The sequence below is a fragment of the Dendrobium catenatum genome, unplaced genomic scaffold (genome assembly GCF_001605985.2).
Source record: "Dendrobium catenatum unplaced genomic scaffold, ASM160598v2 fragScaff_scaffold_1468, whole genome shotgun sequence".
Taxonomy (NCBI): domain Eukaryota; kingdom Viridiplantae; phylum Streptophyta; class Magnoliopsida; order Asparagales; family Orchidaceae; genus Dendrobium; species Dendrobium catenatum.
Window position 1 is genome coordinate 568,077 of NW_021319930.1, and position 22,644 is coordinate 590,720.

The 22,644-nt window shown below is 24.1% G+C and overlaps 1 protein-coding gene across 1 annotated transcript; it reads right to left on the bottom strand.

Annotated features, from left to right (window-relative positions):
- Nucleotides 1–218: 218 nt before the first annotated feature.
- Nucleotides 219–9,600, bottom strand: LOC110109975. The gene is made up of 2 exons (XM_028700192.1): nucleotides 8,898–9,600; nucleotides 219–307 (listed from the first exon to the last, which is right to left on the bottom strand). Exons 1-2 carry the CDS (start codon nucleotides 9,598–9,600, stop codon nucleotides 219–221), a joined length of 792 nt encoding a protein of 263 aa, XP_028556025.1.
- Nucleotides 9,601–22,644: the final 13,044 nt, after the last annotated feature.

Below are 22,644 nucleotides of genomic sequence, written 5' to 3' on the forward strand. Positions count from 1 at the left end.
GCGAAAGAGTAGGAAAACTGTTACCTTTGTAGAAGCTCACAAACTCGAATTTGATTGGAGAAGAATCACGGCTTTTTGAGTTTTAAAATGCAAGTGAAAATGGGATTTTTTGTTGGAGATGCCCTAAGCAACATAAATGATTGATTAATCAAATCTAATTGCTGCAATTAGAAAGTCATTAACTTTTAATTGCTTCATTAGTCACTTGATCTGTAAAATTATAAGACCAAGCAAACGAGCTTCTCCTTGTTCACAGTAGTCAATTCTGCATTGATTGCTAAAGTTAGAAAAGGCCACGTCCCCTTGCCTGCATGACTCACGTGAGTCCATGGAAATATAAAAATTCACGAGGCTCATGTGACCATGGCCTAATGGCTTTGTATTGTTGAAATTATCATTATTTGTATTGATATGAATAAACAGATGTACATTTTTTGTGTTCATGAATCAAGGTTTTTATGAAAGTGTAGAGGTTGTTTGTATGTAAGTCTTTTTAGTGGGTTGGGTTAGCCCATAGGTCCAATAATTTGGTAATCCTAATAGGCACTTGGTTGGCCATAGTCCACCTATTTGAACTTAAAATTAAATGGAACATGTCACTTGATCGTGGATAAATTTGACGAATATCCGAGCATAGTCCGTTCACTAGCATTCTTAAGTGTCGAAGGCATGATGTTATAGAAATGGATATTGATCTTATAGTATTTGCAAGATATTGTATCTATCATAAGCTCTGGTATGGGCAATGGAGACTCATCTTTGGAATAAGCCCTAGGGTCTTAGGTTTTTATGGTTAGCCCATACTTTGTTATTAGGAATTCACCTATGAGGGTCCTATGAGGAATGTCTATCACTAAGGAAGACAACTACGCATAAGGAGTGATTATAATTTTAATTAATTTCATTTTTCATGCTCAAGTTCATTAAGTGGGGTTGACAATACATGGTTCCAAGTGCAAAATAAAAATACAAATGGATAAAAGAAAGTTACATATAAATAAATCTATGTTTGACCTTTGTAATGGGATCTTGTTCTTAGGCTTTTGCTCTTGCTCTTATAATTAGGCTAATGAGTTAATTTGTTTGAACCATTTGTTGTGCTATATCACGAGGAGGTTAGATATTTGCTCATGGAGTCGTGGTGTTATCATGAAGGTAAGACAACAGACTATTATGTGTTACCTAATTAAATATCAATAATTGCATGATCTCTTATAAAGTTATAAACTATGCACATTTATATAGGATTATATGATTCTTTATGGACAAATAAGAGGAGCAGCTTCAATTATTTAAGAAGTGATGTGGGGGAGCTTTTATAATTTGGTTGTGTGTTAATTATATACAAATGATATGTGTTGTTTCTTTAGAAGCTATGATTAAGCCAAAAGTAAATGATAATGTTCAGGGTGTTCTAATGTTGATATTATGCGGATTAGTACAATGAGATATTGTTGGCAATTCTGCTTTGAAATCCTTGAATTAGAGTGGACAAGTAACTTAAGATGAACTAATATGATTGTGGCAATGACTTTGAGACAATGAATGAAAAGTCTTACTAATGGAGGAGGTTCTTAGTGGACTCATTGGTTGGGATGGCTAAAGAGTATGCGTACTAAGTGTAAGACTGCAATCCTCATTGTATGGATAGGTATAGTGCTAATGTAAATGTTGTTAATCGAGCATTTAGCAAATGAGCTAATGGGCCTGGTGCTGTAGTCATAAGTCGACTGCTCGGAAACCAAGGGAGTTGTTAGTTCAAGAGTTCATGAGTCATAAGTCGAAGATGCTAGCTTTGCACAGCTTAAAATAAAATAAACAATGCGCTAAATTTTTTAATGTAATAAGATAGTTTAAAATACTACCAATTGAGCTTAAATACGCAAGAGATGTGATAAACTAAGTGATGGAGATAATTGTCCAATACGATCTTCAAGCATATATAATGATATATATATTTTTTGCAAGTGTGGGAGAAAATCAATTTACAAAAGCTCAACTCAAGCCAAATCAATTTACAAAAGCTCAACTCAAGCCTCGGTTGCGCACCAGTATTTGGTGATAGCAAATAAAGCATTAAAGTACTTTGTTCTTTTGATGTTGGTACTTCCACTATTGAATCTCCACTCCCATAAATCCACTTTGCATATTTATTAATGAAGCATACTCATCTAAATATAAATTAATGAGGCATAATCTTCTAAGGGATTATTGAGTCAAAATTTGAGGATTAATTATTCTATGCAGAGGCCGAACGCCGTCCTAAGACTAACCAGAATGTGCCACATCACCCATTTGCTCGCTACCGGGGCTCGGTACCGTTGACGTGATGCATTCTGGTTGGTCTTCGGACGACGTTCTGCATCCGACCTCCGCACAAAATAATTTCTCAAATTTGAGTTCCCGTTGGGAATTGTTGTTCAATTTTATTTATTCTTGGTTGAATTCGGATGAAGTACAGAGAGCTAATTAATGAGAGATTTTGTTCAAATAAAACTGGAATTGTGCTCAATTGAGCCAAGAACAAATGAAATATAACATATGCATGTAAATATTTATAAAGTTTATATTTATATCAATGCTTATATGCATCTATACATTTATTCCAAGGGAACCGCAAGAAAATCTATCTTGTAATACGTTCATCCTTGCATATAGCATAGGCACCAGGATCTCTTAGTTGGTAGCAGACTCAAACTCAGGATCTCTTAGTTGGTAGCCTAAGCTCTCAACCAACAGATCAAGATGAACTATGTCATAGGTCAATTTAACTCAATTCAGGTTTATGAGTTGAGTTTGTATTTGATCTAAAAATAATCCTATATTAATATTGTCGAGTCAACCTGGCCTGTTAAAACCAAAATAACGAAAAAAAATGATATTATTATCCTAGTTCAACATGAAAATTCAATAGTAATAATAATAATAATAATAATAATAATAATAATAATAATAATAATAATAATAATAATAATAATAATAATAATAATAATAATAATAATAATAATAATAATAATAATAATAATAATAATAATAATAATAATAATAATAATAATAATAATAATAATAATAATAATAATAATAATAATAATAATAATAATAATAATAATAATAATAATAATAATAATAATAATAATAATAATAATAATAATAATAATAATAATAATAATAATAATAATAATAATAATAATAATAATAATAATAATAATAATAATAATAATAATAATAATAATAATAATAATAATAATAATAATAATAATAATAATAATAATAATAATAATAATAATAATAATAATAATAATAATAATAATAATAATAATAATAATAATAATAATAATAATAATAATAATAATAATAATAATAATAATAATAATAATAATAATAATAATAATAATAATAATAATAATAATAATAATAATAATAATAATAATAATAATAATAATAATAATAATAATAATAATAATAATAATAATAATAATAATAATAATAATAATAATAATAATAATAATAATAATAATAATAATAATAATAATAATAATAATAATAATAATAATAATAATAATAATAATAATAATAATAATAATAATAATAATAATAATAATAATAATAATAATAATAATAATAATAATAATAATAATAATAATAATAATAATAATAATAATAATAATAATAATAATAATAATAATAATAATAATAATAATAATAATAATAATAATAATAATAATAATAATAATAATAATAATAATAATAATAATAATAATAATAATAATAATAATAATAATAATAATAATAATAATAATAATAATAATAATAATAATAATAATAATAATAATAATAATAATAATAATAATAATAATAATAATAATAATAATAATAATAATAATAATAATAATAATAATAATAATAATAATAATAATAATAATAATAATAATAATAATAATAATAATAATAATAATAATAATAATAATAATAATAATAATAATAATAATAATAATAATAATAATAATAATAATAATAATAATAATAATAATAATAATAATAATAATAATAATAATAATAATAATAATAATAATAATAATAATAATAATAATAATAATAATAATAATAATAATAATAATAATAATAATAATAATAATAATAATAATAATAATAATAATAATAATAATAATAATAATAATAATAATAATAATAATAATAATAATAATAATAATAATAATAATAATAATAATAATAATAATAATAATAATAATAATAATAATAATAATAATAATAATAATAATAATAATAATAATAATAATAATAATAATAATAATAATAATAATAATAATAATAATAATAATAATAATAATAATAATAATAATAATAATAATAATAATAATAATAATAATAATAATAATAATAATAATAATAATAATAATAATAATAATAATAATAATAATAATAATAATAATAATAATAATAATAATAATAATAATAATAATAATAATAATAATAATAATAATAATAATAATAATAATAATAATAATAATAATAATAATAATAATAATAATAATAATAATAATAATAATAATAATAATAATAATAATAATAATAATAATAATAATAATAATAATAATAATAATAATAATAATAATAATAATAATAATAATAATAATAATAATAATAATAATAATAATAATAATAATAATAATAATAATAATAATAATAATAATAATAATAATAATAATAATAATAATAATAATAATAATAATAATAATAATAATAATAATAATAATAATAATAATAATAATAATAATAATAATAATAATAATAATAATAATAATAATAATAATAATAATAATAATAATAATAATAATAATAATAATAATAATAATAATAATAATAATAATAATAATAATAATAATAATAATAATAATAATAATAATAATAATAATAATAATAATAATAATAATAATAATAATAATAATAATAATAATAATAATAATAATAATAATAATAATAATAATAATAATAATAATAATAATAATAATAATAATAATAATAATAATAATAATAATAATAATAATAATAATAATAATAATAATAATAATAATAATAATAATAATAATAATAATAATAATAATAATAATAATAATAATAATAATAATAATAATAATAATAATAATAATAATAATAATAATAATAATAATAATAATAATAATAATAATAATAATAATAATAATAATAATAATAATAATAATAATAATAATAATAATAATAATAATAATAATAATAATAATAATAATAATAATAATAATAATAATAATAATAATAATAATAATAATAATAATAATAATAATAATAATAATAATAATAATAATAATAATAATAATAATAATAATAATAATAATAATAATAATAATAATAATAATAATAATAATAATAATAATAATAATAATAATAATAATAATAATAATAATAATAATAATAATAATAATAATAATAATAATAATAATAATAATAATAATAATAATAATAATAATAATAATAATAATAATAATAATAATAATAATAATAATAATAATAATAATAATAATAATAATAATAATAATAATAATAATAATAATAATAATAATAATAATAATAATAATAATAATAATAATAATAATAATAATAATAATAATAATAATAATAATAATAATAATAATAATAATAATAATAATAATAATAATAATAATAATAATAATAATAATAATAATAATAATAATAATAATAATAATAATAATAATAATAATAATAATAATAATAATAATAATAATAATAATAATAATAATAATAATAATAATAATAATAATAATAATAATAATAATAATAATAATAATAATAATAATAATAATAATAATAATAATAATAATAATAATAATAATAATAATAATAATAATAATAATAATAATAATAATAATAATAATAATAATAATAATAATAATAATAATAATAATAATAATAATAATAATAATAATAATAATAATAATAATAATAATAATAATAATAATAATAATAATAATAATAATAATAATAATAATAATAATAATAATAATAATAATAATAATAATAATAATAATAATAATAATAATAATAATAATAATAATAATAATAATAATAATAATAATAATAATAATAATAATAATAATAATAATAATAATAATAATAATAATAATAATAATAATAATAATAATAATAATAATAATAATAATAATAATAATAATAATAATAATAATAATAATAATAATAATAATAATAATAATAATAATAATAATAATAATAATAATAATAATAATAATAATAATAATAATAATAATAATAATAATAATAATAATAATAATAATAATAATAATAATAATAATAATAATAATAATAATAATAATAATAATAATAATAATAATAATAATAATAATAATAATAATAATAATAATAATAATAATAATAATAATAATAATAATAATAATAATAATAATAATAATAATAATAATAATAATAATAATAATAATAATAATAATAATAATAATAATAATAATAATAATAATAATAATAATAATAATAATAATAATAATAATAATAATAATAATAATAATAATAATAATAATAATAATAATAATAATAATAATAATAATAATAATAATAATAATAATAATAATAATAATAATAATAATAATAATAATAATAATAATAATAATAATAATAATAATAATAATAATAATAATAATAATAATAATAATAATAATAATAATAATAATAATAATAATAATAATAATAATAATAATAATAATAATAATAATAATAATAATAATAATAATAATAATAATAATAATAATAATAATAATAATAATAATAATAATAATAATAATAATAATAATAATAATAATAATAATAATAATAATAATAATAATAATAATAATAATAATAATAATAATAATAATAATAATAATAATAATAATAATAATAATAATAATAATAATAATAATAATAATAATAATAATAATAATAATAATAATAATAATAATAATAATAATAATAATAATAATAATAATAATAATAATAATAATAATAATAATAATAATAATAATAATAATAATAATAATAATAATAATAATAATAATAATAATAATAATAATAATAATAATAATAATAATAATAATAATAATAATAATAATAATAATAATAATAATAATAATAATAATAATAATAATAATAATAATAATAATAATAATAATAATAATAATAATAATAATAATAATAATAATAATAATAATAATAATAATAATAATAATAATAATAATAATAATAATAATAATAATAATAATAATAATAATAATAATAATAATAATAATAATAATAATAATAATAATAATAATAATAATAATAATAATAATAATAATAATAATAATAATAATAATAATAATAATAATAATAATAATAATAATAATAATAATAATAATAATAATAATAATAATAATAATAATAATAATAATAATAATAATAATAATAATAATAATAATAATAATAATAATAATAATAATAATAATAATAATAATAATAATAATAATAATAATAATAATAATAATAATAATAATAATAATAATAATAATAATAATAATAATAATAATAATAATAATAATAATAATAATAATAATAATAATAATAATAATAATAATAATAATAATAATAATAATAATAATAATAATAATAATAATAATAATAATAATAATAATAATAATAATAATAATAATAATAATAATAATAATAATAATAATAATAATAATAATAATAATAATAATAATAATAATAATAATAATAATAATAATAATAATAATAATAATAATAATAATAATAATAATAATAATAATAATAATAATAATAATAATAATAATAATAATAATAATAATAATAATAATAATAATAATAATAATAATAATAATAATAATAATAATAATAATAATAATAATAATAATAATAATAATAATAATAATAATAATAATAATAATAATAATAATAATAATAATAATAATAATAATAATAATAATAATAATAATAATAATAATAATAATAATAATAATAATAATAATAATAATAATAATAATAATAATAATAATAATAATAATAATAATAATAATAATAATAATAATAATAATAATAATAATAATAATAATAATAATAATAATAATAATAATAATAATAATAATAATAATAATAATAATAATAATAATAATAATAATAATAATAATAATAATAATAATAATAATAATAATAATAATAATAATAATAATAATAATAATAATAATAATAATAATAATAATAATAATAATAATAATAATAATAATAATAATAATAATAATAATAATAATAATAATAATAATAATAATAATAATAATAATAATAATAATAATAATAATAATAATAATAATAATAATAATAATAATAATAATAATAATAATAATAATAATAATAATAATAATAATAATAATAATAATAATAATAATAATAATAATAATAATAATAATAATAATAATAATAATAATAATAATAATAATAATAATAATAATAATAATAATAATAATAATAATAATAATAATAATAATAATAATAATAATAATAATAATAATAATAATAATAATAATAATAATAATAATAATAATAATAATAATAATAATAATAATAATAATAATAATAATAATAATAATAATAATAATAATAATAATAATAATAATAATAATAATAATAATAATAATAATAATAATAATAATAATAATAATAATAATAATAATAATAATAATAATAATAATAATAATAATAATAATAATAATAATAATAATAATAATAATAATAGCGCCCATGACCACGACTTTGTCCACGACCACGACCTCTTCCTTGTTGGCTTCTACCATACTCGAGGCCCTCTTCTTTAGCTGAATTAATTTGTGTCTTAAGGAGTTGTTCCGTGATAACTTGCTTCTTCTTTTTCTTTTCTTCATAGGCTTGTAAGGATCCCAAGAGTTGCTCGATTGTCATAGCCTCTAAGTCTTTGGTTTCTTCAATAATGGCGACAATATGATCGAACTTTGAATCTAGAGAACGAAGGATTTTCTCCATAATCCTTACATCTTCTAGCTTCTCACCATTTCTTTTTAATTGATTAGAAACGGCTAAGACTCTAGTAAAGTAGTCGGAAATGACTTCCACTTCTTTCATATGTAAGGCTTCGAACTCACCTCTTAATGTTTGGAGACGCACCTTCTTGACTTGCTCCGCTCCTTTGTAAGAGGTCTGAAGCTTCTCCCATGCTTCTTTGGCAGACTTCGCATCGGAAATCTTCTCAAAAGAGTCATCATCTAATCCTTGAAAGATTAGATAGAGAGCCTTCTTGTCTCTCTTCCTTGAATCTCTTAGACTATCCTTTTGAGCTTGGGATAAACTTGACTCATCTTGTGGCTCATTGTAGCCTTTCTCTATCATCTCCCATACATCTTGCGCTCCAAGAAGGGCCTTCATTTTGATGCTCCAATTGTCATAGTTGCTATTGTTGAGCGTTGGGACTTGGAAAGGGATCATACCATTGCTCGCCATCTCTTTAGGAAGAACTTCGGCTCTGATACCACTTTGTTGGAGAATAAGAGGCTATAAGAAGAGGAAGAAATTTAGAAGAGAGAGAAACACTTATAAATACTCACTTTTATTCAATCTTGAACTCTGATTCTACTTCTTACATAAACACAATACCCAACCTATTATCTAGTGACTACCCCCCTTAGGATTGTCAACAATTTCTCCAAGGCCTAATATTGACTTTCTAGAATATTCTCCTATCTTCTTTTACAAAAGTCATTAATTGCATATTCTAGAATACTCTAAACAACTCTTTTTAGAATATATCTCTAGAATCCTCTAAAACATTCATCATAAAGTAGGATTCTAGAAGTTTCTAAAGACTTTTCTAGACTATGGGCTCATTTAGAAAGCCCACTCAATTAAAGGCCCAATTAATCAAGTTTAATTTTCAACAGTTCATGCATTTATTTTTTAATACCCTCTTTCAATTATAATTGATGCATATATTTATAATAATTTTATAATATTAAAGATTTTCTTAAAGAAAATTATATTTAGCTGTTGTGTGACAAAATATACATAATATTAAAGAGATAGAGTTTAACATCTTAGTTTTACATGGAAATCTAAAAGGGCACATATAAAGAGGAGTTCCAAGACATATTAGAATTTTTACGTGAAAAGCTTATAAAAGGAAAAAAAACCAAGGGACCTGATCCAGTTAAAATGATTGAATTAGTGTTTATCATCATTTATAAACAATGTCTTTTCTCAGAGAAAGGAATTAATTCGATTAAGTAAATACATATACTATCACTATAAAAAACATATGATTTTTCGCAGCAGATGTTAGGGACGGTTTGAAAATCGCTGTCAAAACCTGCTTTTGCAGCGGTTTTGATTGCTGATACCACTGATATAATCCACTCCGAAACAATTCTATTAAAACCGTCACAATTCTCGAAAGCAGATTATTTTGAATATATTTGTAGCGGTTATAACTGCTGCAAATATATAGGTTTGCACCGGTTATAACCGCTGCTAAATCTAGCGTTTCGATGATTCTATCCTGTCGGTCCTTAAACTACTGCAGAATATTGTTGCAGCGCATAACAGTTATAGCAGGAGTGCAGCGGTTTTAAAAATGCTACGAAGAAATTAGTGGGAGTTGAAACTACCGAGATAACTTAAAAATAGTGTCGCGATAGCCGTACTTTTTTGTTGTGTATAGAGAACATATTATGCAGTTGATATTGGAAGAGTCCTATAGCGTATGAGTTGTCTTTAATAGACTGTTTGGTTATTTATTTGGTCATATTTCATTGACAAAATGAGATCAAAGGCCAAAAAGTCAGATATAAATCTCAATATTGATATCTGGAGTGAGAGTTAGTGTCAATGGTTTTGATCAATCTTATAAATAATGACATGTATTTATATTATTAATAGTAATACTATATTATAAAATAAATTCAATGGCATTTCTAAGTACAATCTCGATAATATGTTATCCTCCTGTCATGGCCGGATCCCCTATGTATTGAGGGTGGGTATTAAAAAAAAATTAAATATTTAAAGGGAATAATTTAGAATATTTTGAATATTTTGGGTATTTTCTTCCCTCTCAAAAATCTTTTTTGCACTAATTTTATCAATCCTAAGCATTTTTTCCCATCTACCACCGAAATTTTTTTTTTTGCCCACTCTGAAAAAAGAAGTTGGATCCGCTCCTGCCCCCTGCTATAAAAATATTAGTCCCTGATAAAGCCCAAGGCTTAATAGATATTAGTAAATGTAATATAATAGTAAAAAAGGTTATTAATGTAGAGTAGAAATTAAACCAAAAATTAAGAAATTGAATCATGAAAGAGTCTAATATAATATTCACATTATAAAAAGTACATGAATAAATAAAACTATTAATAATTATTTAATTTATGAATACATGTATTTATTTTAATAATTTTTAATCTATGCTATTTATATATTTTATTAAGGTTTCATTCGTGTTAGCTTTCTTACTATTTTATTTTTTCAGACTTCAACTTCGATTTCTATTTGGTCTCTTCTTTTTACTGTTTTAAAAAAAAAAATTTGTACTGAAAATTTACTTTCTACAGCGGTTTTAAAAAGTTAGTTTCTTCATAACAGCTTTATAAAATAATAAGAAAATCATCTTATTTTTCTTACTACTTTCTACTCACAAAAATTTCTTGAAAGCAATAAAAAATAATGATAAAAACTATCTCAAACGAAGCCAAAGTCTTTTTGGCAACTCATCTTGTCTCCTTGACCTATTGGTTGAAAGCTTAGGCTTCCAACCAAGAGGTCCAAGGTTCGAGTCCATGTGTATGCAAAATTTTTTTGAAAGCAATAAAAAATAATGATAAAAACTATCTCAAACGAAGCCAAAATCTTTTTGGCAACTCATCTTGATCTATTTATTGAGAGTTTTTACTATCAATCAAGACATCTTGAATTTAAGATTTATACATGTGATGTGTTAATTTTCCTTACTCGGCTCAAATTAAGTCCCCCGAAAAAAAGCCAAAGTCTTTTGAGCTAATCTTGGAGCTAGCCCTGTCCGGCCAACGTCAACAAAAGGTTTTGGAAATTGGAGCAATGATGGGTTCAGTCCTCCACAGAAACCATTACACGGTTCTGTCTCCATTTTAATTATAGACCACTTTGTACGTGAAGAAAGAGGAGTGGGGAGGGTCATGAATTTGTCTGAAATCAACATCTCTTCTGAGCACAAAGGTCTTGTGAGCTAGAAAATTGAAACGTGAAGATTTGCACACAAAGGACTAAGCGTGCCAAAAGTTTCTCCACTTCGGTAGTTACTTCTGAGAGCCCTGTCCTCGCATGTCAAGTCAATGGCTGATGCTGGGTTTGCTTCTGCTGTGCTTGTAGATTTTGTTTAGGGTGATTGGGAGCCGAGAGGCTCTATTATATTAAATTACAGAAAGAAGTAACACAAAATACAATGCAATCTCAAAGGACTAAATGAACGCAGCTTATTTTGATTTGTTGGTTAGGAGCAAAGTCCTATATGGAGTCCTGGTTGGATACCCATTAAGTTACCACGCTTTGCGTGGGCAGGCGAAGGTTGGGTACTCATTGGGTTACCACGCTTTGTGTGGGCAAGTAAGTTTTGCCCACCCATACAAACCCATGATGACTTTCTGGATGCCATATCCACCCATACCAACTCACTTTCCACACTTTTTGAATGAAGTCTGTCATGGACTTGTGGCCTTGAGGCTTGTTTCATCTTGCTATGACTGTAAACTTTCAAGTCACATATCAGAATTTATGGTTGTTGCAACGAGATTTAGTGTTGCACACTACGTAGTGAGGATTACGGTAATATCCTGCATATGGTGATTATCTATGTAAATTGGCTTATCCCCCGATGTTGAGCACCCACTCATACCCACCCTTGAGGTCATGGGCGTACCCATACCCACCCATGCCCATTGGGAATGGGTGGGTACGTGGGTGAGTGTGGGTATGGGTACTCAATACAGGGCTCTGGTTAGGCGCTTTGGCTACCAACTAAGAGGTATTGAGTTTGAATCTTGCATATGTAATGTGCGTGTGATGAGTATGCTTTAATTGGCCTAAATGTTCTAAAAAAGGAGAAAATGACATGAAAAAAAAAAATTCTGAACAGCTTTAAGAGAAAATGCATGCAACGTTGAGAAAAAAAATCTGACCAAAACGAACATAAGAAAATTCAAGCCGAGCCATAATAAGCCCGAGAAGCATAGCAATGTGGATTAGAGAAAAATTATGGGTGAAGCTCAAGGAGTGAGGAATCATACAACAGATGCAGATGTTGTCAAATCTCCAGACTAAGGAACAAGATAGTTATCCATGTGCGTGTGATGAGTATGCTTTAATTTAGATTCTTTGATCTTAACGTGCTACTTGATATAAGAGCCATAGAATTGAGCATGTAAAATTTCTGAAGTATACTGAGATGGTGGTGGCTTGGGCTATGATGCAAAAATTGCATAAGAGAAGCCTCAAAAAGATAAAAAATTTCCATTAGGAAGCAATATTCTAGGAAGCTAAGAGCATTGAAAGAAAATGTAATTGTTAATTTCTAACCCATCCTAACAAATTAAGAACAAGAAACTTCATAGTATTCAAACTCCTTTGCAAGTTGCCACCTATGTAATCTTTTCATGTTTATATAAGGAACATCAATGAGAAACAGTTGAACCATACAAAGTTGTACCACAAAATAATAGGAGAATTGAGAAAGAGAGAGTTAATAGCATTAGATCATACTACAACACAATTTTCCATTCTATAAGAATTTATCAAAACCATCCACAATAATCATGTGCATAATTTTTTCATACATATCATAAAAGTATTAGGCATCACAAATATGCTAGGAATCCTTTATAACCATATTAAAAAGTGCATTGTAAGGAAGGTTAAAGATTGTAATCAATATCTCCCAACAAGTATCCATCATCCATGGGTCATAAAGCAATAAATTTTTATTCCCTAGCTCCCAAATCGAATGAGTCAAGTGACGCTTCAGGTGAGAGGCAACGAGCTTTTATTTTTTTCAAAATTGGGTGACCATATCATCGGTAGATATCTAGATATAAATATAGTAATTATTCACCACATATAATATGTAATAGCTTGTTGTTTAAGAAATTTCTAAAGTTTTCTCATTTTAAATGAATAATTGAGTTAGCAGGTAGAATAAATTTGAAGCTTTTATTTTCTTTTGAGTTTCATTAAAAGGATCTAAGACAATATCTACAGTTTATTATGAACTCCATTATCATAGAAATATTTATTAATAAGAGTACTATTCTTCTTAATTTTTAGTTTAGGAATACATACGAACCTAAATTAAGAGAGAGAACCATTTAAGGAGCTCTTGGCTTGTTGCAACCTTCAAATAAAAGATAAAAGGTTATGTTTCCATCCCACAATCCAAGCATTAAATCTATCAACATGGGTTTGGCATTTTTTAATCATAGGTTTATTGTTGCAAAGGAGAATATCTAAGTATATAAAGTGGAGGAAGAAAATGTTTAAGTATGAAAATAAAAATATTGATAAGAGTTGATGTCAGAACAAAAGTTTAAAGAAATTTATAATAGATTTTGCCAAATTTTTTTTGGAAGAAAATGATTAAAATTTTCAATTTATTAATAGCACAAAAAAGCTTTCAATAGAATGAGGGTTTATTACTTCACTGAAAAATAAGGAGAGTGTCAAGAAAACAATAAATAACCTTCATGAAAAATTAGTTTAAAATTGTGACCATAACAACAATAATCAATGATGCTAGCTACGAAGCTTATGCATGATAATAATTAAGAGGTAGAGTGAGGGACAATAACTTTGCCTCATTCTATTAGATGAACTGAAATAGTCACAAAGATTTTCATTAATAATATCTACAAAAAAAAGGTAACTTAGAAATACATGCATCAAGCCAATTAATAAATATAAAGAGAAATCCATTGGCAGAAACTCTAGGAAATAAAGGCTTATTGTTCAAACATTTAAAATATTTTTTAATATTAACTTTGCAAAAAAAATTTTTTTGCTTGATATCCAATTGAAAGTTTTAAGAAATTTAAAAGTTACAATAATATTTTCTGATTTGTCATGACCTTCCATAAAAGAAGTGTGAGCTAAGTTAATAATCTTTGGAAAAATTATTGTTAGTCTTTTAGTAATTAACATAACAATTACCTTATGAAATGTGTTTCATAATGTAATAGGTCTATAATCAGACCATTTATTAGCATTAAGCTTTTTTTGAAATTATTATAATTTTTTGTGTTTAATGAAAGATAGGATTGAAGCATGTGTTATTAAAAAAAAAAAAACTTTAAATCCTAAATAAATTGATGAACAATAATCTCCCATGAATCCTTAATAAAATTTGGATTGCAATCAAACAAATCAAAGACTTTATCAATTCATATAACAAATATAGGAACTTCAATTTCATTGTCTAAGACATAGTTAGCAAGAATTTGTTGATAAAAAAATGAAAATAATAGCATTAGAATGGGGTCAAAATAATTGGACATGGGAACGTGTAGCCATAGTTGTATTAATATAGTCCTAATGATTATATAGAGATGAAAAGCAATTAACAATCTCAATAACTAGCATTCAATTAGGGCTTTTTTACAAGCATGATATGATCTAAACCCAAAAGCATATTGATAGAACCTCCACATCAAGAATTAGTAACATTGTATCATTACATGTCCCATGAAGTACACTTGCTTCATTTCACATGATATTGTCCACATGATTCAAATTCTCTTAGCTGGTAGCTAGTTTAAAGCAGCATAGGTTGTTTAGTGAATTTCATGATCTAGATAAAATTTTAAGACAAGTTTAAGGAGTTTGATTCTTATGGTTGAATAGTCCATATTCTTCTCCTTCTATAGACAATCTTTCATATTTTGAGCGGGATAAGACTTATGCCTCCATTATCTTCTATTAGATATAGTCATATAATTTCAGGTCAATTTCTTTCTTTGGATTCAAGTCTATAAAATTGTTTTACATGATACAATTCATGATTGTTGACAAGGGATCGATTTTGTCTAGATTGAGTGGGCTACTTTTATGATTATGTATGTTTAGAGTTTAACAACTTGGAATGATGAACCTATGAAATCTGGACTAGGTTATGTCATTTATTTCTAAATATTCCTTCAATAACCTTGATTCCATTTGAGCCTATCCATTCATTTGATATATTACTTTATTATCATATAGTAAACCATTATTTATTATAAGGCATCCACATATTTGGATATAATGATTCATCCTCTACCAAGCGGCTTGGTTTAGTTATCAAGCATGAGTTTTCCCTTACTAAAATGATGATATTATTCTCTGATGAATTTTATTACATGAGTTTGAAACACATATAAGAATTTTTATCGAGAGTATTCTTAATAACCCCCCAAGATGTAATTAACCAATTCAAACCATATTTCTTTGTGAGTTCTTATATACTTGATACAATATTAAATTTTACATTTGGTTATTTATAAAATTCAAACATATTTGATTTAATGATCAATCTCTTATATTCTAGTTCTTTACATGATTAGTTGCGAGGTTTGTTCTAAAGGCTATTGATATGTTGCTAAAAGACTGTTTGAATGCAAACAATATATGTAATGTATGCAAGCCTAAATATCTACATCATTTACTTGGTTTCTCTTGTATTATGGCGTAAATTAAACTCTTGATAATTGCTGGTAGCTATGCTACCTTTTTAAACCTTATTTGCAACAAATTCTTGAAGACTACAAACATGGTCAATTCATGGATAAAACAACATATTATCTGATTTGTATATTCCTTGTGTATTATATTTGAAGGGAAAATGAATCAAAGATTTCACTCTAGAGAGGCCTTAAGCATTCATATTGTCTAAGCATCATGTGAGGGAAAAAAATAATAACTTGAAGAGAAGTGAGAGTTGCTTTAATGAAATTTATGCAAGGCTCAATACTTGCATGTGTTAAAACAAGCTACATACTCCTTTTATCTAAGATTGTTATACTTTTGTTTATGCATTAATGTTGGCTGCCTGATATTCTCTTGATTGATTATGCCTTACAAGTATTCAAGTTGGCTCTTATTCTGCTCGACTTTGCTCAGGATTTTCTTATTTCAATCTTTGACTAGCTCCGGTTGTTAGATAAAATTATTTATGTTTTGTTTTGATACTCTAAGCAACTTCAAGTTCTATGTTTAGGCATATGACAACAGTGACGATCTGTTGCTCAGCAGCTCACCAACAACGTGAATGGTGCTTGTTTGGTATTTTGTTGTCCACCAGCTTTTTGAGAAATTATTACGTACAGAGTCCGAATGTATGCACAATGTGTATAAGTTGTACATATGATGTGTCCACATGATTTGTACACATTAGAGCCCGGACGTGAGCTATGTCCAAACTCCGCACGTAATACTTTTGCCGAGCTACTGAATGGAGGAATGATGTTTTATCATGCCAAAGCCTTGCCCATTTTTCACTTCATATTTTCTGTACGAGCATATATGACTTGAAAAAAACTGATTGGCTCGAGCTCTTTTAACTCTTAATATTAGAAGAAAAAAAGAAGAAAAAAATGATGGAAAGTCGGGTCCAGTGAAGGAGAAGGGAGCGGACCGGCTGGTCCACATTCAGTCCCCAGCGCTTGTGATCGGGCCGGCAACTGACTGGAAACCTGGAACGGCAGCCGGTCCTCTGAAGCCACGTGACCCTTTGCAGGGTCGCTTTTGTGTTTGAAGGCGACGGGACACGGGTCGGGTCGGGTCGGAAACCTGCATCGGATTCGATAAAGATTTTGTCGTTTAGCACGGCCGAGGCTTCCGCGGGTCAGTGGAACCGATGAGGCATTCAATGCCATGCGCCGTCTCGGATCATGCCCGCTCCCTTTCCCGAGCACAAACGCACGCTATAGCGTCACAAGTGTGGCCGTTCCTGTAGCTCCAAAGACCGAATAGCTCGCTACATATACTGCTGCACAGGGGGATTCATGATCTTCAGGGTTCCTGCTGCCGCTGGTGTGACCATCACCATGCTGCTGCTGTACTACACATTACTGTTTAAGGTGGTGGGTAATAATGAGGAACCAAGCGGTAGTTTTCTTGGGTTTTACACCTTTGGCGTGACCCAAAGTGTATTAATGCGGTCGTTGAAATGCATGTTACTGTGGGTGTGGAATTCTGAACAGCTTTTATACGCCATTTCTGTGTACTTTTGTATTTACTTTCAAAAATCTATCTATAAGCCCATTTAAATTCATTAAGATAAATTTATATATATCATATACATAATATTCAAATTCAAAATCTCTGAATTAGTAGTCAAATCTCTCAACCAACAGATTAAGTTGAGCTACATCTACAGCTCATTTTGATCTATTGGTTGAAGATTTCGGCTTTTTTTAAGACGGCTTTCTTATTACTTTCTAAAACAGCTTTCTAATATAAATTTTTAAAATTTGTACTTAAAAGTTGCTTTAAGAAGCAGTAAGAAAGTCATTCTAAAATGCTTTGTTTGGAACAACTTCTTTGCTGGTTTCTAAAACGACTTTCTAGTCAAGTAGAAATTTTTGTTCTAAAAAATAGTTTTATAAAGTAGAAAAAAAAACAGTCCCAAATGAATCCTTAGACTACCAATTAAAAAAATTTTAAGTTTGAATTTTAAATATGTGATGCGTGTATGAATTTGTCTTAATTGATTTAAATTTCCAAAAAAAAAAAAAAATTGTGTACGTAATTTGACACCCCCTGCCAACACATAGACATAAGCTACTGTAGTTGAATGAGTACAAATTTATACAGAATGAATGGAATACACTTCATATATGAGAGAGTCAGTATGAATGTCTTTTGTTCCATGTAAGGAGTTGCAGATAATCAAACCGAGCAATAATGGTGGAATACAGGAAATAGAACGCAATAAATAGGGTGAAATCCTTGTAAAATTAGGAGGGAATTTGACGTGAAGCTGGTGCTTATTTACTCTTCTCACTTGATTTTTTGATTTCTTTGGGAGATAATTATTTCCCTCTTTAGGCCAATATTTGGACTGTTTTATGGTTTGATTAATTTTGGCTTGCTCGAAAAAATATTAGCTCCAAAATGCCTGATAACGTGGTGTGTAGATGCCAATTAGAGACTTGGAAGTATTATAGATTTTGGTATATTAGTGTTTCTTTGCATCAAGCTTGAAGAAAATATTTACATTGACTATATTTATCCTGCACAAACTAATATATTAATTTAATAGATTTGTAACATAATATTTATAAAATAATATAGAATTACACAAACTAAAATATAGTTTTCACTTCACATGAAAAGTGTGAGCTCACATAAAATTATTTCTTGATAGATAATACCATTATCTAATAAACATCCACACACGTATTCTTCAAATTATGGGACATATCAAGCATTTATTACATTTTAATAGAGAGATTAAACATAGCCTTTAGCATTTCTAGTCATTGGATTATGATTATTCTTATACTTTTAAGCTAATAATACATATGTCTGTGCTAGTTTGGATACTATGGGTGGTCATCAGATAAGACAATATTATTGACATCCTTCACAATGCACTGTATTTGGCTAGAATCATATTGGTTCTCTTAGTCAATGAATTTTGTTCACTATAGGTTGACATCCCCTTATTACATTTGGTGACATTTCTTGACACTCACTAACATCTTCTTTGTACCTTCCCTAACTTATTATATATCCACTCATTCATATAGTTGGGTGCATGGCCACTGACTTCTCATTTTCCTTAGAGAGCTTGGAGATAATATCATGCAAAATTTACATATTTTAATGATTGTGGTCTCAAGGTTGTTGTCTTCTCAGAAACATCATGTCAAAATTATGTAACCTTAAATTTATTTCTCTATCTCATATATTCCCTCTTCTATAAGGTATATGAGATTAGAAATAAAAAAAGGCTGAAGATTTACCTAATTTGATAGCATAATAATTGAAGGTCATACTCGCCAATCTTCTCTCCTAAAAGGCCTCTTATCCTTGCACAATGTTTGTGTTGGCATGTGAATGTGGAGAAGCGGTGGGGGGTGTGAGACTGGTGTTGTAGATAAGGTTATTATCATCCCCACACTATATAAAACAACCATCTTTAAATATCTTGGGTCAGAGGTTTGGGTGTTTACATCAATTTTGATCTAGTTATTTTCTCCATATATTTTGTTTAGAGATAATCACCTAGGTACAAAACACACCTAATTAATCTAAACAGTTCCAAGTTCCCTTTAAATACGTAGCAATTACACCTAGTATAGTAGGAGAGATCCAAGTCCAAATTATGCTTCATCAACTTTGGATACAAGAAAATTTTCAATTATATGATTACAAATAATAATTTGATTATATTTTAATTATAACATCAAATTTAAATATTACAACCAAACACTAACATAAATTGAGTTTAAATAAATTGTTTGGATAAAACCTAATATAGGCTAACCCAATCACCCTAAATCATGAAAAATATTTTGATTAAGTTTAGTACAATTGAACTAAGCTTGATTGACACATTATGTTACAACATACATATAAAGAAATGAGAACATAAACAGAACATAGCTAGAGAATCTAATAATTAAGCACAGATGAATCTAGGAAAGAGAAGATTAGAAGAGGATTAAAACCATAAGGGAACAAAACAGGAATGAACAGAATAAAATGAAATATTATATATCAACAACAGTGAACTAATTACTCCTTGACCCAAAGATAACCAACCAAAATTAACAAATTCATCGGCCAAAAGGATGACAAAATAACTAGAAAAATTATAACCACACCCAAAAAGGGAGATAGTAAGCAAAACATGAGCACCAAGAAAACTAATATAAAAGAAATGGGGAAAGTAATACATAATAAAGAATAACAAGCCTATTACCCATTCATGATATACTAGAAACCCAATTTATCAAGTTCAATTAGCCCTTTCAAATGGTGAAGTTGAGAAAAATTGTAAAATATTTTGGTGGAATTAAGTATATCCAATACATTTCTTCATTAGAAAAAATCATCATAAGTATTTCCTTCTCTCCAAATATGAGTGTTAATATAATCAAAATTATTTAAGAGAGAAAAATTTCTTGTAGAGGTAAAAAAGATTAGCATTGTTGTCATTTTTGGAATTAATGAGATTGATTGACATTAAAGAATCAAATTCAATCCAAATATTCAAAAGAATATGATCCAAACATAACTTAAGATCAATATATAAAGCCATAGTTTCAGCAAAAATAACCTTATTAATAGAAATAGAAGACGCAAAAGCAAACACCAAAGTGCCTTGATGATCTCTCACAATACCACCACAATTGGAACCTAAATTAGATATTAAGCCATCAATATTAAGTTTAAATTGGGCTAAAGAAGGCTTCCACCAATAACAAATTCTAAACTATGTTCTCCTATTGCCACATGCAAAAGAGACATGAAAGAAGGAGGACTAATCCTTATTACCCATAAAATGCTTAAGAATAAGTTATTTAGCAATAATAAGTTGATAAATTTTATTCTTAATACTAATTATAATCCTATCAGGGCTCATCTTGATACCATGGCACTAGCAGTTGTTTCTTTCTATCCAAATAAGACAAAAAACTAACTTAGGAACCATGGTTAAATATGACCAACATATTTAAGATGAATTCATTGATTAACAAGGGATGAGCAAGAAGCATTAATATAGCTCATGATTAATCCTAGAACATTATTCAGAACAAATATTAATATCAATAGGAACTTCCAAAAAATATGTTGAACAATCTCAAACTTAGAGCAACATTGGCAGTTAGAAGTAATGTAGATACATTTAATTTCCTCTTAAGATTGTCATCCACAGGGATTAAACCTTGCAAAAGTCTAAAAAAAGTAGAAATATTAATGATGGGAAAATACAATTTTAGATTTTGTCAAATATAGAGCTATAAAGAGATTTATTTATGAAGAAATTTCAAATAACATTCATGCTAAAATCCTCATTAGCAGTCTCACAACTCAAATTCTTAACTATCGAGATATTGTCCATTTAGACCTAAGAGTCTCATAGTTTTATCCTGTTGGTGTAACTTTTCAGTAGGTCACCCATACCTGAATTACTCTGGGATAAGGACACTTAATCATGGAGTTTCTTAATTAAATTCTAATCATTACAAAAAAGGAATCTCTATAATAACCCGTATGTTGACTCTGCCAAATTTTTTTCAGAGTTAATATAATTCCAAATCATAAACCATCTATGTCATAGCATTGATATTATAGTATTTTAATTACATGGTTTTTTCATAAATTTTTGGCACTGGTTAAAATCATTAAGAAATTGATACATGTTAATACAATGTGGATTTCATGACTGATAAGTGTTTGTTTAATAAACTGATTTCTTTAATATTTTTTAAATAAAATAATTAATTTTATGAATATTTTTCTATAATTTTTGAATCCAAAAAAAAA

What these genes read in the sequence shown, in the direction of transcription:
- LOC110109975 (XM_028700192.1), bottom strand. Translation starts at nt 9,600, where the DNA reads ATGGCGAGCAATGGTATGATCCCTTTCCAAGTCCCAACGCTCAACAAT. An exon ending in TAGAAGCCAACAAGGAAGAG is followed by an intron (nt 308 to 8,897) that starts GTCGTGGTCGTG and finishes TGAGTCATGCAG; the next exon opens with GCAAGGGGACGTGGCCTTTT.